The sequence below is a fragment of the Eretmochelys imbricata genome, chromosome 2, assembly GCF_965152235.1.
Source record: "Eretmochelys imbricata isolate rEreImb1 chromosome 2, rEreImb1.hap1, whole genome shotgun sequence".
In the NCBI taxonomy this organism is placed as follows: Eukaryota; Metazoa; Chordata; order Testudines; family Cheloniidae; genus Eretmochelys; species Eretmochelys imbricata.
Window position 1 is genome coordinate 90543716 of NC_135573.1, and position 27998 is coordinate 90571713.

Below are 27998 nucleotides of genomic sequence, written 5' to 3' on the forward strand. Positions count from 1 at the left end.
GATCTAATTTACCTCGATTTCACTAAGGCATTTGTTACGGTTCCACATGGAGAATTATTAGCTAAATTGGAAAAGATGGGGATCAATATGAAAATTGAAAGGTGGATAAGGAACTGGTTAAAAGGGAGACTACAGTGGGTCACACTGAAAGGTGCACTGTCAGGCTGGAAGGAGGTTACTAGTGGAGTTTCTCAAGGATTGGTTTTGGGACCAATCTTATTTAATCTTTTTATTACTGACCTTGGCACAAAAAGCGGGAATGTGCTAATAAAGTGTGCGGATGACACAAAGCTGGGAGGTACTGCCAATACAGAGAACGACCGGGATATCATACAGGAAGATCTGGATGACCTTGTAAACTGGAGTAATAATAATATTATGAAATTTAATAGTGAAAAGTGCAAGGTCATGCATTTAGGGATTAATAACAAGAATTTCTGTTATAAACTGGGGATGCATCACTTGGAAGTAACAGTGGAGGACGATGACCTCGGAGGATTAGTTGATCACTGGATGACTATGAGCTGCCAATGTGATATGGCCGTGAAAAAAGCTAATGTGGTCTTGGGATGCATCAGGCGAGGTATTTCCAGTAGAGATAAGGAAGTGTTAGTACCGTTATACAAGGCACTGGTGAGACCTCATCTGGAATATTGTGTGCAGTTCTGGTCTCCCATATTTAAGAAGGATGAATTCAAACTGGAACAGGTACAGAGAAGGGCTACTAGGATGTTCCGAGGAATGGAAAATCTGTCTTATGAAAGGAGACTCAAAGAGCTTGGCTTGTTTAGCCTAACCAAAAGAAGGCTGAGAGGAGATATGATTGCTCTCTATAAATATATCAGAGGGATAAATACCACGGAGGTATTATAGATGCACGGAGGGAGAAGAATTATATAGGATCAGTACCAATGTGGACACAAGAACAAATGGATATAAACTGGCCATCAGGAAGTTTAGACTTGAAATTAGATGAAGGTTTCTAACCATCAGAGGAGTGAAGTTCTGAAACAGCCTTTCAAGGGAAGCAATGAGGGCAAAAGACATATCTGGCTTCAAGACTAAACTTGATAAGTTTATGGACGAGATGATATGATGGGATAGCCTAATTTTGGCAATTAATTGATCTTCGACTATTCGCGGTAGATATGCCCAATGGCCTATGATGGGATGTTAGAGGGGGTGGGATCTAAGTTACTACAGAGAATTCTTTCCTGGGTGTCTGGCTGGTGAGTCTTGCCCACGTGCTCAGGGTTTAGCTGATCGCCATATTTGGGGTTGGGAAGGCATTTTCCTCTAGGGCAAATTGGCAGAGGCCATGGGGGTTTTTCACCTTCCTCTGCAGCGTGGGGCATGGGTCACTTGCTGGAGGATTCTCTGCACCTTGAAGTCTTTAAACCATGATGTAAGGACTTCAATATCTCAGACATAGGTTAGGGGTTTGTTACAGGAGTTGGTGGGTGAGATTCTGTGGCCTGCATTGTGCAGGAGGTCAAACTAGATTATCATAATGGTCCCTTCTGACCTTAAAATCTATGATTCTATGATATATGTCACAGAAAGAGTCAGATTTTATAGTGAGTCATTGACGTACCTGAAAAATCTGTGATTTCAAAGCGACTGGTGCTAGATCAAGGGATTCCAGGTTATTGTTTATAGCACCTACTAACACTGAGGATTTTTGTATAATTCATTTTGAAGGAATATGGCATAAATATGGCATTAGAGAAGACTGTAGCACAGTCATTGATTACAGTAAAACATAGCTGGGTTTTGTTCCCAGAATATTGTGCCATACAAATATTCTGAAGCCTTCGGATCCTCCTCACCCTTTGCACCACCCCATGTTTTTGTTTTATGACAGAGGGTTTTTTCCCCTATTGTGAAACAATGTGGGATTAAAACAACCTGATTTACATCATTTGAATATGCTCTCTAATAACAGCATAGACACATGATACCATGACACTTTTGTAGTCATTTTATGGTAATTTAGGTGTTTGTCAAAGTGACTAGCTACAACAAAAACGTAAATGATAATGTCATAGATTTTAAAGCCAGAAAGGACCATTTGGAAAATCTGATCTGACCTCCTGTATAACACAGGCCATAAACCCTTGCCCAGTAATTTCTGCCTCAGGGCCATAACTTCTGTTTGAGGTCTAGCATATCTTCTTAGAAACATATCCAGTATTGATACTATGTTTGGTAGGGTTGCCAGTCATCCAGTTTTCGACCAGAATGGCTGGTCGAAAAGAGACCCTGGTGTCTCCAGTCGGCATCACTGACCAGGTCATTAAAGGTCTGGTCGGTGTCACAGTGAGGTCTTGGGGCTAAGGCAGGCTCCCTGCGATTACCAGAAGCAGCCGCCAGGTCCTAGCAGCCCCTAGACGCATGGGCGGCCAGGGATCCATGCGCTGCCCCGCCCTGAGTGCTGGCTCTTCAATTCCTATTGGCCAGGAACCGTGACCAATGGGAGCTGCGGAGGTGGCGCACGGAGCCTCCCATGCGCCATGGGGTTGCAGGGACCTGGCAGCCACTTCCAGGAGCCGTGGTAAGCGCCGTTGGGACCCCAAACTCCCTCCCAGAGCCCACACCAGTTGCCAGCACCTCAGCCCCCTGCCCCAGCCCTGACCTCCCTCCTGCACCGCAAACCCCTCATCCCCAGAGCCCCCACGCTCAGCTGGAGCCCTCCCGCACCCCAACCCCCTGCCCCAGCTCGGTGAAAGTGGGTGATGGTGGGGGAGAGTGAGCGACAGAGGGAGGGGGGATGGAGGGAGTGGAGGCATGTCCTCAGAAGGGGCAGGGCCTCGTGGAAGGGGCGGGGCAGGGGTGTTCAGTTTTGTGCCATTAGAAAGTTGCCATCCCTAATGTATGGTTCTGGTCATCTTGTCTCAAAATGGATATAAAAGAAATAGGGTTCAGAGATAGGAGACGAATTGTTAGAGCCATGGAAAGACTAACCAATGAGGGGAGTTTTAAAAGATAGGGACTGTTCAGTTGAGTGAGACTACTAATGAGAAGACACAATGGAGTTACAGACACAATTATGAATGGTACAGAGAAGGTAAATCAGGAGTTCTTATTTGCTCTGTCTCATAATACAAAACAATGAAACTGAAAGACAAATTCAAAACTGATAAGAGAATGCTTTTCCACTATGCATAATAACTAGTTGGGGATTGGTCCTGCTTTGAGTAGGGGGTTGGACTAAATGACCTCCTGAGGTCCCTTCCAAGCCTGATATTCTATGATTCTAGTGGTACTCATTGCCACAGGATATTAATAGCATTGATACCAAGCATTGAGAAAAGGATTAGACATGAGCTTTCTAAAACATCCGCAGTTACTTTTGATAGTTGTTTTTTTAAATTATAGATATCAGTCATCAGTTTTCAGGGCACAAGCCGACCACTAACTGCTGCAGATTCTGAAGAAACTTCCTTTTGGAGCAGGTTGTCTGCACTTGTCCACATGGGGTTCTTTGTACCTTCCTCTGAGGCACTGGTTACTGTCCATTGTGTGAATTAGAATACCAGACTAGATGAGCCAGTGGTCTTGATCCAGTGTGGCAAATCCTCTTTTTCCGTACAGATATGAGAAGACTTTTTGTTACAGGCAGAGCTGACAGCAAAGCCTATAATTGCAGTTGCCTAACTGTTTCTATTATAGATGCAGTTTTCAGTTGCTTATAATTTTGCCAGACTTCAACCATTTTGGATGAATTTTTCCATGCTAGGTGTCAGCTATGGTGACGTGCCAGGTGTCAGTCAATTTTTCCATGCCAGGTGTCAGTCAACTTTTTGCTGAAACTTAAAAAAAAATGATTCAGCCATTTCAGAGAATGCGATAAGGGGAAAATACACTGTTTTGCCCATGTTAAAAAAATTCTTCCAACCATTTAGTTGAGAAGCTCTAGCATGTTTATGTTGGAACAGGAACTTGCTCAGAGAGTTTCATTTTTCTTCCTCTCTGAAAATCACAATTTGAACATGCACAGGAGAAGTTTGGCAGCTGAATCCTCAGAGGAATCCATCTGCATTAAGCACGCTCCAAGCCTGGGCAACTGAAACTAAGCTGGACTTCCCCTGTAATTGCTCCTCCTAGCTGCTAGGGGTTGCTCTGGTGCAAGAACTGAGAATAGGGAGACTGTCTCTTCTGTGCTTCCATTGCCCACACTGCTGGTGCCCAGGTAGCATGGAGGAGAAAAAAGAAGCAGCATGATTCATGTAGAGGAGCAAGGAGCAGAATGGGGAACAGGGACAAGCTAGGGACAATAGCAGAGGGAGAGGGACAGGTTTGGGAAGAACAGTAGCAGAGGAGGATAGCAGCAAGAGGGGCAAGCATGGTGTCGGACATGCTAGAGCAAAGGGTCTGGAACCACGAGAGCACATGTAATGCTGACAGATCCCGGTCATTGGCGGGCAGGATTGAACCTGGGACCTCTGAAGCTAAATATGTGAGCCTCTACTGCATGAGCTAAAAGCCACATGCCTATTAGCTAAGGCTGTAGCAGACTCATTAATCTCAAGTGGTCTTGATGCCACTAGAGGGGGACAGAGCACCATGTCCAGGAGGTGTGTGAGTTAGAACCACTCTCCTCCAAAACCTGGAATGGAACCCAAGATTCCTGAGTCTCAGCAGTCCTCTGCGGTTGAGAAAACAGCTGTGAAATCTACTGATAAAATCTGTGTCTTCTCTTCTTTAGTGGCTGGTCCTCATAGAGGAAAAGAGTCTACTACTATTACCAGTTCCCCATTGACTCAAGTTGTAGAGGTCTGTACTGTGTATCTAAAGGTCCCAATCTTGTCGATGACCCATATGTGTCAGTATGGTTCCATCAGTATGATGGTATGATGGGATTTCTGTCTTTTTTTTTTTTTCTCCTCCTTCTTCAATTTGCCTCTCTGGAATGTGGGAAGAGAGCTAGGCTGGGCTCCCCTTGACATTAAAAACCTATCTAGGAAATAACATACACAAAACTGTTACAAGAATGTTATTTAGGTTGCAAAGTCAAGAACTTGAAAGTTAGGAAATGCCAGAATATAGGTTGCCTGTGCAACCTTAATTCTGCACCCTTGTGTGTATGCATTATCATACAGTTTTCTGTTAGATTATCACAGGCCATTTTTCCCCACAGGACTCTACCTCATTCAGTGCACAGGATGGATAGTGCTCAGGTAATGAATCAGGGCTGACTATAAAATGAAGTGGTTTATAGGATTCTTGCCTTATTTGCTCTAGAATTTAGGTTATGGACAGAACAAGGCATTTGTAAATATAAATTTTATGGACTGTCTTACAAAAACAACAAAACATTGTTTTTAAATGAATTGCATAGTTTGGTTTAAAACAAAAGCAAAAAAGTAACCACATCAAAGAATAAAATTCAAGACTTTGACTTTCACACCATAGTGTAAAACCATAAAAATGTGTACTACTAATATCATTGTAGGACATTTGTCACTTTAGTTCCACATTCTTTAAATGCTTGTCATACCAATCAGACAGGTAAATAGATTAAAGCTGCATTTGAATTAAGAAATAAGATTGGATACCCAAGGGTCGGGAGACTAGGAATATGAATCTTAGTTTGAGGTGTGGGGATATGACCTGATTTCATTTTATCCTGTCAAGGAGTTGTGCAAGGTTTACAGTGCATTAACAGAGTAAATACGTAGAAGAGAAAATACTGTGGTGTCTTCTGCATACCAATTTCTAGGAGGGTTAGAGGTGGCATCAGGACAGCCACAATGTGTGCTTCATCTGGTATGCAAGTGCCCAGAGTCTCATTAGGGAAAAAAAATCACTGATCTAATATAAACCTTTTTTAGTTTGTAAGGCAGTCGTCAGATAAAGAATTTTGATTCCAACATACATAAAGATTTTTCCATGAAGATACTTGGTGTTTAGTCTTCTATTTCTTGTCTAATTTAGACACTTAAGAAGTTTGTTCCCTAGATGGAAATTCAAACAATTCCTTTTTTTAGGCACTGTGACAGGTTTTGTAGGCTCTGTATGGGTAGGTGTAGGTTTCTCATGCAATGTTTATTTCTTAAAGAAAATTAAATTTCAAGAAGGTTCATGCTGTAAACTCTTTTAAGGCACATTTGAAATAGTGATTTTAATAATGATTTGTTATGAATATTGCTTCACAGTTTCTCTCATGATATGTTTTGTGTAGAGGGACCCTCCCTACATGTTCTCCATCCTACAGAGAAAGTGCTGAAAACTGGTAACTGAAATGGTTGAAAAAAATTTTTATCTTGTAATTGAAAATTCAGTGCTGATTATAGGAAGTAGCACCAGGAAGTGGTATGTATTTTATACACACTTGTACATATCTTAAAGTCACTGTGTGTTTTATTGTTGCTCCTTTTTGATACGAGTGGCTAGCCAAATTTCAGGGCCCTGGGTATGTTCCAGTTGGAAGCAGAAATTGATGGAGTCTGATATTTTCTTTGATGTTGTCTTGTTGATTTACAAGAAATGCATGAAGTCCTGCTTCTCTGAACACAGGAGGAACCAAGAACAAAAGAAGCAGTTTCTTGTAAGTAAGCCTGGTCTACACCTAAAACTTAGGTCAACCTAGATACATCATTCAGAGTTGTGAAAAATTCCATGCCCTGTGCGGTGTAGTTAGATCAACCTAACCCCTACAGTAGACTCAACTATGTTGATGGAAGAATTCTTCCATTGACCTAGCTACCACTTCTAGAGCGTACCATTTACTACAGCGATGAAAAAACCTCTTCTGTTGCTGTAGGAAGTGTCTACAATAATATGTAGCTGCAGCCATGCTGCTGTAGCGCTTGCAGTGTAGACACACCCTTAGCTTATAGCTGCCAAGCCTCTTTAGCCAACACCAGACCCAAAAGCGTGCTCTCACTTTTTCCAGGGTTACACTGTGGTTCCAGGCTCCTACTTGACTTTCTTATTTTCTTCCTCTGCCTCTGCCTCTTTCTCTCTCTCTTCTTCTCTGTGTTCCCTTGCACACCTGCACACAGGCACACATGCCCAGTGGAATGGTGCTAGTTTCTGGGCAGACTCTATTACGCTTTGTTTCAGGTACGGCCCCATAATTGTCTCTTACAACTATCTTGAATGAAAAGTATCATCAGTTTAAATGAGATTTTAACTCAACCCATAGCAAGATTTCACCCAGCTCAAAACAATACTATGGCATGTGTTTGTGTGTCTGCACTTTTTTTAGGTGATGCATGAATGTTTACATTTACAACAAAAAGACAAATGATGCGTAAGTGAATAGAAGGCTCAAAAATGTGTGTCCTTGATTTGGGTATCTAAGGAAGTTCAAAAGGCGTATTTTTTTTCTTTTCCTTACTCTTCTAGTCAGGTCTGTATTATTACTAAATATTTAAGATACTGTATTTTGAATCTTGATTGTGATTAAATCTAAATTGTAGCATTCGTGTGGCTTTGACTTTTTTATAACTGAATTTACACTAGCCACCTAAACATCTAAAGAAAGTAAATACCTGTAGCTAATGAGACCTGAAGCATCATTCCTTACTCCTGCAACCTGGGGTGGATCTCTAATTTAGATCCCAGGTCAAGAAAAATATGGTAGGTATGTAAATATTTATATGTTTGTTTACCTCTCTAATGAAGAGTTAGGGAAGAAGCAAGTTTGTGCTTTACGTTTTTATGACCCTACTGTGAATATTGTATTATTATCTGGACTATTCCTAATAGTATTATCTTATTCCCAGTTTCTCTATAGGCTCTGTTGTACTAATTATCTTTATGGTAGTAGATTTAGGTGTCTACAGTAAATATCAAAGCTCAATTTTATATTTCTTTAGACCAAGATTCTAAAAGGCACTAGTGATTTGGGGGTGCCTCAATTTTTACATGTCCAGCTTGAGACTTCTTAACGGGCCTGATTTTAGGAAGTTCTGAGCCCCCACCCTCGCAAATCAGGCCCCTCTGATATGCCTTAGGTTGGACATCTAAAAACTGAGGCACCTAAAACCACTAGTCATTTTTTAAAATATTACCAGCAAGCTGAATAAATGCTACCTAATGTCTTAGTGGATGAAGGTAGGAAGCAGGCTGGATATAGGCAATTCTCCAGATGTAGTAAGATGAATTTGGGATGTGGGATCTGGGTCACATCTTGGTGCTTTGAGCAGCTGAGAAGGGATAATATATTAGGATGCTTATTAGGGGAAGAGACGGTTAAAAGTGAGCATGGAAAGTGAATGGTGGTGGTGGTAGTCTTGAAGTGGTGTAGGATTTTTGTGGAACGGTTTAGTCACCAAGGAAAAAGGATTGTAAATGTAGGTGGGAGGCAATTTGCAGAATAATATGCTCCTCTGCAGTAGCTCAATACATTTTAAAGAGGCACGTGTATTTGTTCTGTATTATAGGACTTGTGTTAGACTAAAAAATCTGGGAATAATTTTAAACAGTCTGCTGTAAAATAAAATAACCAGGCTAAAATATTTGAGGCATATAATTTCTGCCCAACATATTTGTGTGGTCTTAGAGACCAACAGTGATTTGTGTAAGGTGTTTGTATCCAAAATGAGGGTAATAGATATGCAGAATTATACTTGTGGAGAAAGAGAGGCAAAATTAAATTTGCATGTAATGAAAAACAGATGTAAAACAAAAATAGAGAAGAGAAATTGAATTTTTTAGTGCAAATCAGAAGTACTTTATTTTACCCACTATCAAAACAGTTTGCTGCCAAAAACTGCAGTTTTTTTCTATAGAAAGTGAAATATAAATTTTAAAAATAAACACCCAGTAGTCAGAGGTGTTTACCATGTGGAGGTACAAAGATAAGTAAAGTAGGAGAAGCCTGTAAGCAGTGGGTTTTTGAGAGACCCAGTGTCTGTCAATCAATACCAGTCTTTGGAAAAGGGTGTGGTTTTATACTAATGTCTCCACCTCCTACTCCCACCATATCTTATCACAAGTTGGCCTACAAAGATAGATGCCATGAGGAAAAAGAGGGGTTCCAGCTCATCATACTCCAGGAACTGAAGCATTGGACCCTAAATCTGGGGACCACAGCTGAACTTTTCTCCTGGCACCATGCTGCTTCCTCATGTCCTTCCCTTAAATGTCAGTACTTTTGGATCACAATGCAGGCCAATCTAAACAGAGAAATCCAATAAAATATAGGATTAAATATTTATGAAACAAATATTTTAATCTAAAGATTGTGCCATATTTTCTGATTTTGATTTTCCTTTTTGGTTTCTTCCTCTTTCCAGTTATTTTATTGATTTATTTTTTATTTCCTTTCTTATCTTTCCTTCCTATCTCTCTCTCTCTATTAATTCTTTGATCTTTCATTTTTATATTTTATAGCAGCATTCTCTGTTTTATATTCACAGTTCTCGCCTTGCTCTACCCTCTTAATTTTTTCTTTCTTTGTTCTTTCACTTGGTTTCTCTTTCTGCTGTAAGAGAAACAGTAGTTGTGAATTAACACAATTCACAGAGTGTTTTGTTTTATTGTTTAACACCTCGCTTTCTTCAAGATTTGAAATCCTTCAGGAAAGTGGAAGTCATTTACCTTTATTTTACTGAATCTACATTACATACAGTACATTTGAAAAGTAATTGTGCGGTTTTAATGGTGTACCATCTCTTCTCAAAAATCTTTCCTCCATTTGTACTCTAACCTGAAAGTTTTGTCAGCATCTGGCAGTCACTTGCTGAAGATTAGACATGCTGTATTACCTTGTGGGTGGTGTTTTTTGGATGTGAGGTTTAAGACTGGAGGGTGATTTCAATACTAATGTAATGCATTAACAGAAAATTTCTGCTATGAATTTTACTACCACAGAAAAGATTGTTCTTGTTTAAAGGATATAGGAGGGGTTGGAAAACATGCTTTTTCATCCATTTCTGTAATTTACAGACCGTCATTGAGCCTCATAACAGTCCTATGATGTGTATATATCGTGTTTTTACACATTTTTCCCTAGTGCAATTGAGCCAGATACAAGTTAAGTAATTTGCTGAAAGTCACATAGGAAGTTAGTAGCTGAGCCAGGAATTATGGAGAGTCAATAGCCGTTGCAGACAGGTTACAACCAGCTTCCATTATAGAGCTACATATTAGCTTGCCCTGTAGCTTTGGCTTGGAAAATTAGATTGTCCTGATCATATACAGATTTACTCTTCTGACAATGTTACATACTTTTCCTATTAACTTAGGAACTATTAACTTATTAACTTAACTTCCTATTAACATTATTCTCAATAAACAGCAATTTGTGCATTACTAAAAACTTCTACTGCCAATTGGTACATGTTAGTTGCTTCCCACTTCACATTATTGTTTAAAAGAAAATACCAAAATGTACTTAGTTACAACAGCAAAAACCCCAACAACAATAACAAAGCTTTAAAATTCCATGGGTCAGAGTTAAAGTTATTTTGTTACAATGAAATGCATATTTCATCACACTGGCTAAGAATAATATGTTTGTTTATTATTTGGGAAGTGTAAGATTTATGCTCTTAATTACAAGGACTTGTGTTTTTATAGATGATGTGATAGGTAAATACCTTGTAATTTAGCAATCTTAACTGTTACTTTTTCTAACAGGTTGGGTGGGTGTGTGTGTGTGTGTGTGTGTGTGTGTGTGTGGTTTTTTTGTTTTGGTTTGTAATAGAACTAACGTTCCCTGTTCTAACAACAAGTTCTGGAGTGGGATACAAAAGCTTTTAAACAGCATACAGCAACAGTACACAATAGGTTTTTAGGGCAGGAAGGGAAAGATAATGCCGTCTCCAAACAAAACTGCAGTGTGAAATTTAGGTAGACATAATGTAATTTTGTGAAGTGAATTTTGCCCAGCTTAGTAGGGCCAGGACATGTATTCTTGTGGAAAGTGTCATGGACTCTTTAATTCACATAAAAGATTAGAGTCTTGGTTTTACATGTCTTCCAGAATGTAGTTTCTGACAGCAAAGAGCTACCTTCCACTATAATGGGAAACTGTTGCTTTACTTCTGTCTCAGAGGGAAGACCATAGGCTTCTGTATCATCAACACTTTTTCTCAGGTTTCCGCATGAGCTTCTACAAAAGGTCCAGTAGTGAATTTACATGAGGGACCTTCCTAGTTGTGTTTTTTGCCTTTTTTGGCGGAGCTGGGCTCTTATTTACCCAAGACAATGGAGCCTCAAGTGCCTCCAAACCCAGAGAGCATCACTTGTCTTTTATAACTGCTCTCTATACTTTTAGGAGTAGGTGTGTTTGGGTTAGTTTGGTTTCAGGGTGGTTTTCTTAATTATGACATAGTCCTAGATATGAAGTACTTCCTAGGTTCCCCAGAATCTGAGGCCAGAGTCTTTTGAATAAAGCAGTGGTTCTGAACCAGTGGTATGCAGAGGTCTTCCAGGAGTTACATCAACACATTTAGATATTTGCCTAGTTTTACAACAGGCTACATAAAAAGCACTAGCGAACTAAACTAAAGTAAAATATCATACAGACAATGACTTGTTTATACTGATCCATACACTATACCAGCAGTTCTCAAACTGTGGGCAAGTTTGTTTTAATGGGGTCGCCAGGGCCAGTGTTAGACTCGATGCAGTCCAGGGCAGAAAACTTAAACCTGAGTTTTTCAGTGAGTACTTGAGGTACGCAAGAAAAATCAGACTCCTGAAAGGAGTACAGGAGTGTGGAAAGGGTTGAGAACCACTGGAATAAAGGGTCCAATTTGGGGGGTAGTAGCTAGAAGCTAACTTTCAGGGCTTTCTTTGCTAGGCTGCTAAAAGCAAAAAACAAGCTGTCCTTCAAAGCAAAAAATAAATTTTGGTGCTTTAACATTGCTATATTCATGCTACTATGGAGTTGTGTGCTCAGTTGTTTGGTGTTGAGGTTTCCTTATAATTTTAAGAGTCAGTTCCAACTCATCTTTGATTTTCTGAGAGGATCTGCTATTCAAATTCCATTGTGTCAGCAAATCTGATTTCTTACTTGGAAATTTGTCTTCTGCCACTGGGGTACACCAACCTGGTTTCAACCCTTTTTAACGTTTCTTTTGGCCACATGGGGAAGTTAGGCTGGATCAGTTTATTAATACTTACTTTGCAAATAGACAAGTGCTCTTTTGGAGAAGTAGTGAAAGGCTAGATGATATAAAATTCTTGAAACCAATTGATAGATTGTATGTGAAAGTACTCAACAGTCCAAACTAGTTTTTCTGAGACTTTGACTTCACTAATAATAATTCACCTTTTCTTCTTCAAATGTATAGTTTTTCATGTTGCAACCATTTTAAAACATGAAGATTTGAGGAGGGAAGAACCATTGTGTTTCTTTTTAATTAAAACAAAACCTGAGAAATTTTCTCTTATTTGTCACATTTCCAATTTTCAGGAATTCTTTGAACATGCAAAAAAGCTCTGGGATGATGAAGGAGTAAAGGCATGCTTCGAGAGGTCAAACGAATACCAACTGATTGACTGTGCACAGTAGTAAGTGTTTATTTTTGTGTAATTAATACCCAAGAATGTAATGGATTATAAGTCTGAAAAAGATATTTATATTTGCAAGATTTGGGAGTTTGTGATCCACCAAACAACATTCTAATTTCTTACATATACAAAACATGCACAGCAAGAGTAATGATGGTTTTACTGTGTTGCTCAGTTACTAGACAGCTACACATTTTGCTGGTGCTATTCAACTGCTGAGGAAGGCTAAAGAAAAAGTTAGTGAGTCAAATAATTTTAAGTAACAGCTGTCTGTTTTGTTTCAATTACAGTAAGTAATTAGATTATTTTAAGAGAAAACACTTCTGAATTTTTATTTTGGATTACTCTGTATTTGAACATTTTAAGCATCAAGCCACATAGTAGTGAGATTTTTGAGATTTTTCTCAAAAGCAATGTAAACCTACATTGCTATTGTGTTTCTTCAGTATATTCAACAAACAAACAATAGCTGACCGTTCTTCTAAGAAACTAGCCAGTTTATCTTCTCAAAGGGCTACATCAAGTCAATCAGTAAAAGTGTTAACACAAGTAACAATCCCTAAAAGGATTCACTTGATAGGATATGATTTACACAGAGTTCCAGTGGAAATGTCTGTATGTGAGGATGTGGAGATGAAAATCCCAAACAGATTATGACACATAGCACACCCCTCCCTCTCTTTTAATCAAAAAGGAAATAGTTCACCAGTATGTTAGAGCTACAACACTTGACAGTCACCAGAAATAATAACCCAGCTCTGAATTAGACTTTGACCAAAAATATATATTTTGATGTGAATTGCTGTTGCCAGAAATTTTGCCTTGAGAGTTGCTTCGTGATTTAGGGTTTTTGAAGAGCAGGCTCTGTAGATCAGCCTGACTGATAATTATGGTCAGCAGCAAGATCACAGGTCCACTGCAAAACTGAGAGTACTGTTTTTCTATTCTCTCTACTCCCCTGTTTGGACTCCAGCAGAGAGACAAGAACACAAAGAAAACTCATTCCCTCACTTTTGCCGTAAACTGGCAGCTCAGTGCCATTGGGTCATTTCTGCCATAGACGCAAACATAGACACATTTACACATGACAGTGTGGTGGAATTTTGTATGGGTAGAAAGGAGGTCAGTGGGCATAGTTAGCCACAATTTGGGCATTCCTCATTTACCTTGTGTAATCAGTTCATAGCCAGATTGACTGGAAATATCATTTAACTGAAAGCGGTGATTCTTGAATGATGCAACAAACTCTGCAAAAGACCCTAAATTTGTGATTTCTGTCAATTTTTTTCTCTATGGTACAGATTTGGTCTGTGCTGATTGAAGTGTCCAGCATACAGACAAATCCTACATATCTTTGCCAGTCCTGTTTGGGGAAAGGGGTAGGATGCAAGGGAACGGCATGAAAAAAGTAAATTATTCCATTGTAATATTAATGGAAGTATGTTTATGTGAGGGTAAAGAAGCCTCAAATGGAAATTTTGGCATGTGGGAAAAGATTTATGCTCCAAATCTTATGTACAGAAAGGAAATGAAAGTGACAAAATGGGATTGCGGTCAATTCCGATATCTCAAAATGTTAAATTTAACTTCGCATTTTTCTAAAAGAATGTAAAGAATAAGAGGATTTTCTTTTCTACATGCCGTGTCCCCTATCGCCTCCAATTGACCATTTATTTTTTGAGATAATCACCAAGAGTTTAACAATCTCAGTTAAAGAGAGAGTACTATGCATTAGTTTATCTAATCCAAATAGTGCTAGACAGAACTACTATTAAATTTGGTAATTTGGGATAGCTTTATTTGTTACAATTCTGAATATAATGCTTAGAACGTATATAATGTTTTACATCTTCAAAGGGTTTCACAAACACTAATTAATACTTAAAATACCATGTGAAGCAAGTAAGTTTTTGGTTGAGTAAATGGAAGGAAAGTTGTCCGGTGACTTCGCCGAGGCTTCAAAAGAAGTTAGGGTCAGAGTAGATATTGGAACTCATGAATTCCGGTTTCCTACTTCTGTGCTTCACACACACAGCTTTCTATCAGGAAAGATTATACTGCTGCTTAAAAATAGGTTAACATACTCTTATTTTGGGGAACAGATAGAAAATATTTCTGGCTTTAACCTGCTCCCCAAAACAGTCACTTGTCACTACTGCACAGAAGCATTGGTACAATAATGATGTAGTCAATGGATGGGTAATTCTTGCTTTTTGTTTTATATATTTATATGTTATGTACTATATGATGACAGCAGCTACTTCATGTAGAAATGTGTACCTCCATTCCAGAAGCTGACATAATTTAGAACAGTAGAGTTATCTTGTTTCTTCTAAACTGAAGAATATAATATTTGATATGGAGATATACCTATCTCATAGAGCTGGAAGGGACTTTGAAAGGCCATCGAGTCCAGTCCCCTGCCTTCACGGCAGGACCAAGAACTGTCCCTTATTTTTGCCCCAGATCCCTAAATGGCCCCCTCAAGGATTGAACTCACAATCCTGGGTTTAGCAGGCCAATGCTCAAACCACTGAGCTATCCCTCTGTGCCCCCTGCTTGCGTCTGTGTAACACCAACAGACCCCAGTCATCAGGATTGAACCTGAGACCTCTGGAGCTTAGTGTAATATTAAAAGTAAGTTTGAAATATTACTGGAAAAGATACACATATTTTTCTCTATACATGGACAAAAGGCTTTGTACACAAGAACTAACTTTATGTCTAAGGAGGACTGAATGGAATTCCATTTGGAGCACACTAATAGTTTTTCTTTATTTTGCAAAAAAAAAGAGTAATGTTGAATGGCAATAGCTGTCTTCCCGTTCAGTCATCCTCAAGCTCCCAGGGGTTGAGCAAGCCACATTCACCATGTTTTCATCTTGTCCTCACTTGATGAGCAAGCATCCCAGAGCAACAGTTGAACCCCGATCTTCTAGATGGGAATGCAGACAGTGTGTGATCTGTGGGCCACCAGTCCTCTCTCCATTTTAAAAAAACTTCTTTTTTAAGACAGTTATTAGATTACAAGATGGGTGGGATGTCTTTATAAAAATTGTTGAATATTATGAAATTAATTATAAATAAAATCCAAGTTAAAATACTTTAATTTGGCTGCAGTTCAGAAGCTTCAGCAAGTTTAAAAGTACATTTTAAAAGCTTAGCTTATTTAATTTAATTTTATTTTTTTGAGAAGTATTAACGTTATCCTGCTGGTACCAGAGGCCACAGAAACCAGCATAGAAGTAGGGGCCTCATTTTCATTTACGTAAATTTGTGTTCACTGTAAGGCTGCTTTACACTACCAGACTGGTGTAAAAGGTCCTTAATGTAAATGAACATCAAGCTCTGAGTGTCTATTTATTTTAGTTTTTCTCCCATAACACCCTCTGTTACCTGAACTTTGTTTAAACGAGTGTCACATTAATACATACCATGGAATTTATGAGAAATGGAAAAACTGTGACCAAGCAGGCTATTTCGCTTGAGGTCTGACAGCTCTAGATGTATCATAAGCAAAGATTTGAATTTTTCTATCCCTACCTACAAAGTTATACAATATAGTTATACCCCGTACTGAGAAAAAGTATTTCACCGCTACAAGACAGGTGTTTCTGTATTTTTTTTTTTAAATAAAATACAGCAAGTTTAGTGTTTTGTGAAATGCACTTCACAGAACCAGAAGTGTGTTCTTTACTCTGGCTTCTATTTTTCCTCTTTCTTTCTGGGCTGAAATACTTTATCAACTTTTTTTCATAAATAAATCTCCTTAATTTTTATACTTTTCACAAATGTAAGAGGCACTGCACACAAGAGATTAAAATATGGTTCTGAGAGTGCAAGAACCTCATTCATTTATTTTTCCTTTAAATTCCACTTCTCTTATCTAGATTTTGGCAGTGTCATATACAAAACCAGCCTATTGACAATGAAAGGGTTGGGGAATCATAGTACTGGAGATTAAGTGAACACTGAAGTGTATTTTTGGGTACTCTAATACAGTGGTTCTCAACTAGGGATATGTGTACTGCTGGGTTTACGCAGAGGTCTTCCAGGGGGTACATCAACTCTTCTAGATATTTGGCTAGTTTTACAACAGGCTACATAAAAAGCTCTAGTGAAGTCAGTACAAACTGAAATTTCATACAGACTATGACTTGTTTATACTGCTCTATATACTATGCACGGAAATGTAAGTACAATATTTATATTCCCGTTGATTTATTTTATAATGATATGGTAAAAATTAGAAAGTAAGCAATTTTTCAGTAATAGTGTGCAGTGACACCTTTGTATTTTTATGTCTGATTTTGTAAGCAAGCAGGTTTTAACTGAGGTATAACTTAGGATATGCAAGACAAATCAGACTCCTGAAAGGGGTACAGTAGTCTGGAAAGGTTGAGGCCAACTGCTTTAATACTCTGGAAATTTAAATCCCTTGAGAGAAGCACAGGGCTATGATTTAATGCTGCCCAGGTGCTGCCTAGAGCATAGGCAGTGTACTAGGCAATAATGTTGATTATTAAAAATTTCACTCCATAGCTGGTCACATGAAACAGACTTCTGAAAAATGATTACAACCCCAGTTTTAACTACTTTATAAATTACATTGTTTCTTCATGATTGCCATCTCTCACTACATGACAAACTTTAACTATGTGCCTGGAAGGGCTTTGTAAAGTATAGTCTTCTATGAATCCAGAACTCCTCAAAATAAATTATGATTCAGTTATAAAGGGGGGAAAAACCCAGGTCAGATCGCAGTTTGTAGAACTGATTAAGTGTCCCTAACAGTTTAGGAGTGTGTTAAAGTAAATGGATTTATGGAAACCATGAGGTGTTGAGCTCCCTTTTATTTGTTAAGAGCATACCACGAAGACAGTTAAGCTGACAATGATTGATTGATGCTGTTTGACTGCTCAGTGGTGCATGTGAAAGCTGTTTCTGGTGAACAAGTGTGCATGTCACAAACCAACCTGCACCTACACACCCCCATCATATTTCAGTGCTAACTGACAGCATTCTTAGCAATCCCAGCAGAGAAACCAATGATTTTAGCTGTCAGAGACTGAACTGTTCTCTTCACCTTTTAAAAATAGGGTTGAGGTAGGCAATGTAGAAAGACTAAGGCTTTGACTACACTATACAGCTTTTAGCGACACAGCTGTGTCGCTAAAAGTCAGGCAGTGTAAACGTGGTTTGTCATCACTTTTGTCGACAAAATACCTCTACCCCCTATGAGCAGGGTTCGCGTTATCGAGAGGAGAGCGCTCCTGCCAACAATGAGCCATTTACACTCCCACGTGTCGCGGTAAAACTTTTGTCTTTCGAGGGGGGGAGGGTAAAGCACCAGTGAATGACAAAAGTTTTGTCGTTCAATTGGCAGTGTAGACAAAGCCTTAATTTGATAACTACCCAAGGTGTACCAGTTCTTTGGGTAAACAAAGGTCTTTAGTGCTGTCAGTGCATACCCTTTTGAAGTACTCAAGCACCAATGAAAAATCTAAAAACATTTTGAAATATGGCTTTATCCTAGTAAAACATTATATATGAGAGCACTAATTTGAGTGACTAATTTGAAAAAAATAATTTATTCCATAAATTTTAACTTTTTTATTTCTGTAACATCCACAAGCAGTATAAAATTTTCTTACGTTTGTTCATTATTCAAAATTACTAATGTTTGTGAGATATTTTAATTCTTTGGATTGATCTTGAACCATTTGCTACAAGTATTAATTATTCTGTATTCAAAACTTGGCTAGGTTGGTTAGTTCTGATTGACTGACCATCACTAATTTTTGTGTTCCCTGGCTGAGTGAGGTTAACTCTGATAATCAGAAATAAGGCTTAAAGATGCCATTGGGGCTTTGACTCTCTCAGGTAAACATAGGAGTTTAAAGAGTAGGAAAATAGATAAGCAGGATTAGTCAATTAAAACCTTTTTTCTTTCTGGGTCACACAGACTTTGCTCAAGGCCTCATTCCTAGAAAAAATTTAGGCTACTGTAAGATTTATTGGATGGTTTCAGTGTTTAAATTTAATTTGGTCTCATTGCATTCTTACAAAATAACTGTGTGTAAGTGGGTGGTCCTAGCTGTGGAAAATGCATTCTGGCTCATTTAATTGCCTCTGTTCTGGGACTTGGGGAAGATTTAGGGAACCCTGTCCCCTGCTTTGTCAACCAGGATTCTATCCGATATGAAATATGCCACTTCTGGTATGCTCAAGTATGCAAGTCTAAAATCGGCTTTCTACAAATATTTGTGCTCGTAAAGCTTGATTTTTCAAGTGTTCAGAAAAGCAAACACAAGCTTGGCCAAAGCAAATTTATTTTTATATTTGAGCTAATATACATGGAAAAAACACATATCCAGTTTTTTCTTCGCAGTTGCTCTCTCTTTGAGAATGGGGTTTCACTAGCCTCCTGAGTTGGCTGTTTTGTCAAAGTTTGTTGGACTACAATTACCTGCCGCATCTTCTCTCAATGTTGTTCTTTTCTGAGATCAGCCCGCTGGAACACTTCTTCTTTGCACTGGGAAAGTGTCTCCATCCTGCTTCAGCTTCTCCAAGCAAGGCCCGCTTGCTTAGCTGATGGGACCAAGCTGTTGGCAGACTCGCTCATCTCCTGTCTAAGTCTAGCATCTGAATTCCTGCATTTATCCCAGTACTAGATAGGATAACTAAAGAAAAGTTCTTCTTTGAATGATTGTCCACATGCGTTCCACTTCATGATTGGATACTTTGAGCCAACAGTGTCCATTGGTGCTGTGCCTGCACCTTAGGTATCCTCGTGCCCCTACCACCACCCAAGGGCATATAATCCAGAGGCCAACCATCCTTCAGTTCCTTCTTACTGCCTGTGGCTGTGAAACAGTATCCTTGGCTGTATCAACTTCTCTTACACTCTGTGCAACTGAAATTATTTTTGTTTGTATTGTGACAAAGCTACAACCTTGTCTCAGTGGGTTCCGCTCTTCCTGGCAGATTACGGTAGCCCCAGAGGCTCACTGTGACCCTCCACAAAGCCCTTCTCTCTCTAGAGGCAAGGGTCACAGCCTTCTGAGCCATTTTCATCATAAGCCAGCAAGGGAGGTGAGGAGAAGCTATCCTCCCTCATACAGTTTCTGTTGTCTCCCAGTCTAAGTGATTAGTTGGGGAAGTGAGGGGGGAGCCCGGGCCCGCCCTCTACTCCGGGCTCCAGCCCAGGGACCCTGATAGTAGCAGCTCTTGGTAGCTGACTTTTTGGAAACAGGACAAGTACAATTCCCTGGGCCACTTCCCCAAAGCAGCCCCCACTTCCTCAATATCTATATCATCCTTACCTGAGGGCCTCCTTTCTTGTGCCTGATAAGGTTTGTACTGCTCCGTTTCTCTAGCAGCGTGGCTTCCTCCTACAGCTCCTGACACACACACCCTCACCTGACTAAGTGGGAGGCTTTTAACTAGTTTCAGCCAGCCGCTGATTGGCTTCAGGTGTCCCAATCAACCTAGCTGTCTCCACTACTTTCTGGAAGGATCTTAATTGGCCCCAGGTGTCTTGATTAACCTGGAGCAACTGCCATTTGGTTACCATGGTAACAGGGATTTGTTTAGGCATATCTGTACATTGATGATTGGCTCATTCAATCATGCATCATGTGAACATCTCCATTCATATGATCCTACAACTTTTCTCTACCCTGGGTCTCCCCGTGATCAGAGATAATATTAGTGCTGACCCAAAAAATAGAGTTTACAGGGCCAGTGCTGGATTCCACAACAGCAAGAGCTTATCTGCCACAAGACAGATTCAGTACCATGGTAGACCTCATCAACCCAGCTGCAGGTTCACCCTCCAACATCTATAAGACACTGCTCAGACTTCTGAGTCACGTGGCCTGCTGCACTAATGATACACAGCATGCCAGATTTCACCTATGTTGCATTCAAGGGGAGTTGAAATCCGAATATCTCCCAAACAGATATCATATGGACATAAGGGTACAGGTACATTCTCCAGGTAAGCAAAGGGATATCATTTTCTCTACCTCTTGATAACTGATTGTTCTGCAGTCAGCCAGGAAAGTCATCTGGATCACCTTCAACTCAAGGTCTATGGACCACTGAAGAGATTAACCTTGGCATAAACATCCTGGAGCTGAAAGTTATTCAGCGAGCCTGCACAGCATTTCTCCCCATTCTAAGTGGACTGACAGTCCAGGTCATGACAGACAACACAACAGCAAAGTTTTAGATCAGCAGACAGGGAGGAGAATGTTCATCTACCCCTTTGTCAAGAAGCTGTTTGCCTATGGAACTGGTCTGTTCGTAACCAGATCATAACAGTAGCTCTGTATCTGCCAGGTTTGCAGAATGTCCTAATTTACTGGATCAGCAGGCAATTAACATCTGACTACAAATGGATTGTCAAAGACTCCATCCTGCAGAGTATCCTCCACAGATGGAGTCACTCAAAAGTCGATCTATTCACCACAGACAAAAATGCAAAGTGTCAGATGTTCTACTCAAGATGGGAGTCTGAGCCCAGGTTCTCTGTCAGATGCTTTCCTCGTCTTGTGGACTCCAGAGATAACATATGCCTTCCCACCAATCCCATTAGTACCAAGGGTCCTAAAGAAACGCTGACCGGACTCAGCGGTAATAATCATACTAGCACCAGCTTGGCCCAGACAGTTCTGGTACTCCAACCTAATGAACCTGTCAGCACAACCCCTGATAACGTTACCTGTCTTACCGACATGATCTCCAAGAGAGAAGGGCAGATTGTACATCGGGATCCAGCATCATTGCCCCTCACAATATGGATGTTGGCTGGTAAAATAGCATTGAAAGAAGCCGCTCTGCTAAGGTCTGAATATGTTAGTATGAAGTGCAAAGGACTCTCCTAGGCTGACCTATGCAGTGAAATGTAAGAGATGCTCTGTTTGGGCAGCACAGCCCAATCTGTCTTCTCTAGACATTCTGATTTCTGTTATTCTGGACAACCAGTTATCCAGAAAGAACTCATGGCTATCAATCAGCTCTCTAAGGGTGTGCTTAGGAAAAATAACAACTCACCATCCCCCCCATACAGGATCACATCATATTTTCCCATCCCACAGTTGCTAGTTTCCTCAAGGGCTTTATTCATGTTTCCCCTAGTCCAGGTGCCTTCTCACTCCTGGGATCTTAATATAGCCTTAGCTAGGCTAATGCAGTGGTGCCCAAACTTCTGTTGTCCCCCTGCTTACCGGTAATGGACTCTGTCTGCACCCCACCCCCTCCATTACTGCACAGTTGGCTCAGCAGAGGAGGTTGGGCTGAAAGTGGAGCTGGGGGCAGAACTAGGGATGGGGGTGCGGGGTGTAAATTTTTTGGCCCTAGGGCCACATCAGGTACAGAAACTGTATGGAGGGCCAGGTAGGGAAGGCTGGGGGAGCTATGCATCCCCAAACAGCGAGGTATGGCCTGGCCCCTGCCCCCATTCCAGCCCCCTGGAACTCCCACGCCCATCCAACCCCCCCTGCTCCCCATCCCTGACTGCCCCCCCGGGAACCCTGCATCCTATCCAAACAGCCCTGCTCTCTGCCCCCTGACCATCTCCCAGGATGCCCGTTCCCTATCCAATCCCCCCTGCTCCCCACCCCCTGACCAGCCTCCTCGGGCCCCCCCCGCCCCCTATCCAACCCTCCCTGCTCTCCCCACCCCACGTTACCTGTGGGGTGAAGGAAGGGAGGCTCAGTCCTTTCCCTGTGCGTTTCCCCTGCTCATTTGGCTGCTCTCCCTGGCAGTTGGGCAAGGCTCTCTCCCTGTCTGGGCTTGGCTGCTGGGGGCAGGGGCCAAGCATGCTGGAGGTGAAGGGGGGCCCTGGTTTGCTCTGCCCCTGTCCCCGAAGGCAGGGCCCAGGCCCCTTGACCACTCCCCTGCAACCTTCCCTGCTCCTCGCCTCCCCCCTCAGAACTCCCCCTGACCGCGCAGCCCTGGAGCACCGGGTCTGGCCGCGCTACAGCCTGGCCGGAGCTACAGCCACGCTGCCCAGGTGCTGGGGGACCTGTGACTGCGAGGGAAGCAGGGAGAGAGCAGATGTGGCCAGCGGGCAGGAGTTTGCCCTACTCTGAGCTAGAGGCAGATCTGGCCTGGGGGCAGAGAGGGAATGATGTCAGAGCTGGGTTGGGGCAGAGCAGAGGGCAGAGTGGAGTTGCGGCTGGGGGCAGAGCAGGGGGCAGAGTACAGCTGCAGCTGGAGGCAGAAAGGAACTGGGTGGCGCTCCCTCTCTGCCCCCTCGAATGTTCTTCTTCGAGCAGTGTCCCTGTGGGTGCTCCACTTGAGGTGTCTGTGTGCCCCTGCACCTCTAATCGGAGATTTTTGGTAGCAGTGTCCTGTTGAGCCTGTGCATGTGCTCTCCCTCCCTCCTGGTCTGCCTCGAGGCTATTTAGCACCAGGAGCCTTTGGCCTTTGACTGAACGAGCAGGTTTCTCTTCCTTATCTGTGTCATTAGTATAAGTCTTACTTGTTTTGTTACCTTTGTTCTCCCTAAAAGTACTCAGGCTAGTGTTTTGTTTTGTTTTATTTTATTTTATTCCTTTGGTAGAAAAAGGAAAAGAACTTCACTTTCCTTCCCTGTCTGGGGGCATTTCCCTCCGCCCCCACCAGGCATCTAGTAGACTCATAATTATTTTCTTTTTCAGTTTAAAAAAAAAATGTAAAGACGATGTTCTTCTGCATATTCCTACTTGCTAGAGGATGACAACCCCCTGCCCAGGGGCTTGCCTGGCTCTCTCTGCTCCAAGAGGTACCTCTCCTGCCAGGAGTCAGTTCCTGTAATGGCCAGACACTCACTGTGCCTGGGAGACCCTCACAGACGTGATTAAATAAATTTGTTAGTCTCTAAGGTGGCACAATTCCTCCTTTTCTTTTCACAGAAGTGCTTTACCTCCACACCTAAAACTGCAGCCTCACAGGAGCTGGGAGCTGAAGTAAAAATTCCTCCCTATAGAGAAAACACTTCAATCTGCAGGGAGCTCCGGTGCGTGTTGATCCCGGATCATCCCCGGAGCCTTCACTTCAAAAGGGGTCAAGAAAAAGAAGAAGAAGCCACCAACAGACTCCGCCTGGAAAGGCTCCTCTGAGCAACTGGCCAGCCAGAGGGGTGTTACCCAGTGCAGCCACCTCGGTAGGACAATACCAGCAGAGGCACCTCCTGCTGTGAGCTCAGCTCTCTGGAAGCTGAAACCTGAGAAGCAGCTTCCTGCTGTGAGCTCTGCTCTGAGCTCTGCTCTCCACACCAACAAGGGGCTTCTGTAAGCTCTGTGCTGCTCTGAGTTCTACTCTGGGCAGCTACTGCACGGAGAGGGCACAGTTACCGTACCATCTCTGAAAGAGCAGCACAGAGAAGCCCTGCTGTCAGCTCTGCTTCGGCACCAGGACACCAGAGGCTTCCACCCTCATGCTCTGAGGCAATGGTACTGTCCCCTAAGGAGAGGGGACAGTTATCATACCATCTCTAAAAGAGTGGCACAGAGAAACCCTTTGGTACCAGATGCAACAAAACTCCCATTTAGGAAGTGTTCTGCACCTTCCCAACCATTGATACCGACTACAGACACTCCTCCGTGGTTCTGGATGAGCCCATGGTAACACAGGTACTCTGATACTCTGGAAACCTGTGGCCTCGGTACCCAGGAAGAGACAATTACCATACCGTCTCTAAAAAAAAAAAAAAAAAAGGCCAACTTTTTGTGCTGGGAAAAACTCTCATTTAGGGAGTGCTCTGTCCAACTATCGGTACTGACAATGTACCACGGACCCTCCTCTGTGGTACCAAATGAACCCATGGTACTGCATGAGCTCTGGTACCCTAGAGACCTGAGGAAGAACCCCATTACTTGGTACCAGGACCCCGATATCGAGCACATCCCGGCACCCAGAATCACTCTTAGCACTGGGCAGTATACTGCCAATACCCCAGTCAGCAGCACCCTTACCTACTGACGAATCTGACACTGGCCAGGAGGAGATCATTCCCTGGCCCCTCAAGGTGGCCCACCACCACACTACAGGGGTCAGCCCCAATTCCATCATGCCAACCGCCCGTGCCTGCCTTCCTGCCTCTCCCTCCCAAGGCCATATTGTAACTCTTCGGGTATATACACATACGGCGCGACCGTCTCCGGTGTCTCTCAGGGAGAGTCCCCCAGATGGTTTGCTACAGCCTGGCACCTGAGCCAGGGCAGGAGAGCACCTAAGCCAGGACAGGAGAAAACTTTTTCAGAACAGGAAAGAAGGGGGAAGGGGAAAAAAAGAGAGAGGGGAAAAAAAAAACACCTGAAGAGGAAGCTACCTCTTCAGCACACTTCTCCTCATCTCTTCCAGATGAGACTGTGCTGCCCACCCCTCATCACTAGGTGAAGATTTAAGAACTTTCTAGATCTTACCAAGAGAGTGGCAGATGAGCTGCAGATTCCCTTACAGGAGGTGGCAGATACACATCACAAGTTGGTGGAAATTCTGCACACTACCTTTTCATCTAGAACTGTCCTCCCAATTAATGAGTTGATTCTAGATCCTACCAAAATCATCTGGCAGAGCCAGCCTCCATCGCACCAACCAGAAACAGAGTGTAAACAAAAACAACCCTACATCTCTACCCAAAGAGGCAGGCTTTGTTTTCAACATCCGCAACCCAACTCCATCCTAGTGGATGTGGTTAATGCATGAAGCAAGCAACATAATGCCAAGTCAACTCCATATGATCAGGCTTCGCAAGATGATGTATTCATCAACAACATTATTGTTTAGAGTCATAAATTACCAAACTGTCATGGCCAAAACAATTTTGTTAATCTTGGGAAACCCAGGATGTTTCTGAAACATTACTGGAAACACATAAAGAACAGATTCAGACCATTCTTAGAGAAGGTCAGTTAATAGCCAGACCGGTCCTAGAGACACCTCTGGATGTAGCTGTTACAGCTGCCCGCCCAGTCTCCATAGACAGTGGTACTGAGGTGGGTTGTGGTTTTGTTTTGTTTTTTGTTTGCTACACCTCTCCAGATTGCCCAAAGAGCTACAGACTTCCAATTTGAAAGGCCAAACTCTTTGCGGAGAAGACAGATTTTCTCTACACATCCTGAAGGATTCTCGGACCACATTACACTCCTTAGGAATCTACACTGTGGAACAGAAGAGAAGATATACCTCTCAACCACACCACAGATCACAATCTTCTCAATACTCACCATCTCTGTGCTGTTATGAGCCACAGTATAAGAGGCCCAGGGCTCAAAAGTGAGAAGAGTCTGCACCCCAGTCCATGACCTCAAACTGCCTCTTATAAACACTTTGATGAGCTGGTTGTGGGCCTGTACAATGATACCTTACAGCATCAGCTGCTATCTAGACACCTGTCACGCCACTCAGAAGTCACCTTACCTTACTTCACAGCGGTTAGGACCAGCTCTAGAGCAAAGAGATTGATTTCTAGCCCTGAACTTACAGCGTGCCTACTTCCATATCTCAATACAACCATCGTACAGGAGATTTCCTACTGCTTACCTTTGGTGCAGGATCATTATAGGTACAGACTGCTCCACACAGGGTAGTCTCCAAGGTTCACTTCATTGTAGTGGCATACTAACCCCGGTACAGTGGCTGGACTTTATCACACCAACCTGCTGCAGTACAAATGAGAGCGCTCCTCTTACTACCCACGTTCACCACCCTGATATGCTGGGGAGCTCCCCTACACAACAACAAGGTTCAGGACAAATGGCCTTCCACAGAAATGACCTTCCATATCACTCTTTTGGGGCTAGGAGCTGTCTGGAGTGCCTGTGCACAAACTCTGCCTTTCATCAAAAACAACACACCAAGGTTATGATAGACTTAATGTGACCTGTATGTTTTGTATAAACTGTCAAGGAGCTGCCAGATCTCCCTCCCTCTGCAAGACAGCATTCAAACTTCGGAATTGATGCACCCATCACAATGTGCTCATCTCAGCTGTCTGTCTACAAGGGATAACCAACAGTCTCAGTTGGAATTTTCTCACGACAATGAGTGTATACTGAATTCACAGGTGCTTCAAGATATAGCCACCCTTTGGGGAAACATTCACTGGCAGTTGCTCTCATCTTCCCAACGGACAGGGCCCACTTGTATGTCTTTTCCCAGATTCCTACCCTATCCAAGATTCTGCTGAAAATTCAACAAAACAAAGCGAGAGTTATTGTGATTCTCCCTCTTGACTATGACAGGTCTGGCTCCCTTACCTGACACAGATGGCAATATGCCCGCTTGTTCCTCTGACATCAGCCCATTCCTCATCTGCTCTCTCCAAACAATGGGCTGACCCTTCACCCCAACCCATGGGTCCTCTGCCTCCAGGCTTGGATCTTTCTTTGTTCCAAGGCTTAGAAGCAGAATGCTCTGACAAGCTGAAACACATGTTGCAACACAACCACAAGTTGACCACTCCACATACATATCTACAAAATGGAAACGACTCCAAGTTTGTACCATTCCAAACGGACAGACCCAACGTCATCTTTCCTCCCTCTGATTTTGCACTACATTTTAGACTCTCACTCAGCTCCCTTAAGGTACATCTCATGGCGAAAATGGCTTCCCACTTGGAGTTTGCTCAACCACTAATGAATAGACTCTTTAAGGGCATTGGGACTCTCTTCCCCCTTGTGACACCACCCGCTCCAGCCTGGGACTTGAATCTAATTCTTAGGGCTTGGACTAGACCTCCCTCTGAGTCGAGGGCAACTTGTTCTCTCTTACACCTGTCCATGACCACAGCATTTCTAATTGTCATCACCTCAGCTAGGCACATAAGAGAAATAGTGGCCCTGATAGCACACCCATCGTTCACGGCCTTTGTCTTTAAAAACAAAACAAAACTAAAAACAAAACCCTCTAAGGCCATATCCCAAGTTTCTCCCTACTTTTTCTGCACTTTCTATATGAATCAACAGATCCATCTGCCTGTTTTTTCCCAAAACCACATTGTGACAACTGGGAGACAGTTGTGCATATGCTAGATATTAGAAGGACATTAGCATTCTACTTGGACAGGACTAACGACTTCAGGAAATCCCCTAAACTCTTCCTTTCGTCCACAGAAAGATCCAAAAGTTCTGTGGTATCTCCTCAAAAACTATCCAAATGGGTCTCTAGTTGCATTAACCACTTAGCAAGGGCGCAACTTGCTTCCGGGCATACGCACTCCATGAGATCAGTTCCTACCTCAATCTCATTCCATAGGGATACCCCTATCTCCCCAATCTATAGAGCAATGATTGGGGCCTCTGTCCGTACTTTCACAGAACATTATGCGGTCACTGAAGATTTGGCCGCTGACACCATCTTCTACTCCACAGTACTCTCTGTAGTAAAAGACTCCGCTCCGAAGTTCCAGTCTCCATTGGTGGGTACTGCTCCGGAGTCACCTAAAGTGGAGCACTCATAGGGACAGTACTCGAAGAAGAAGAGGAAGTTACTCACCTTGTGCAGTAACAATGGTTCTTCGAGATGTG

The 27998-nt window shown here is 42.2% G+C and overlaps 1 protein-coding gene across 2 annotated transcripts in view; it reads left to right on the forward strand.

Annotated features, from left to right (window-relative positions):
• GNAL (G protein subunit alpha L) overlaps nucleotides 1–27998 on the forward strand; it is a 325074-nt gene that overhangs the window by 215128 nt on the left and 81948 nt on the right. For both annotated transcript variants that reach the window (XM_077810454.1, XM_077810455.1), the window contains exon 5: nucleotides 12377–12474. In XM_077810454.1, coding sequence (XP_077666580.1) covers nucleotides 12377–12474 — 98 coding nt within the window. The remainder of the gene's footprint in view (nucleotides 1–12376; nucleotides 12475–27998) is intronic.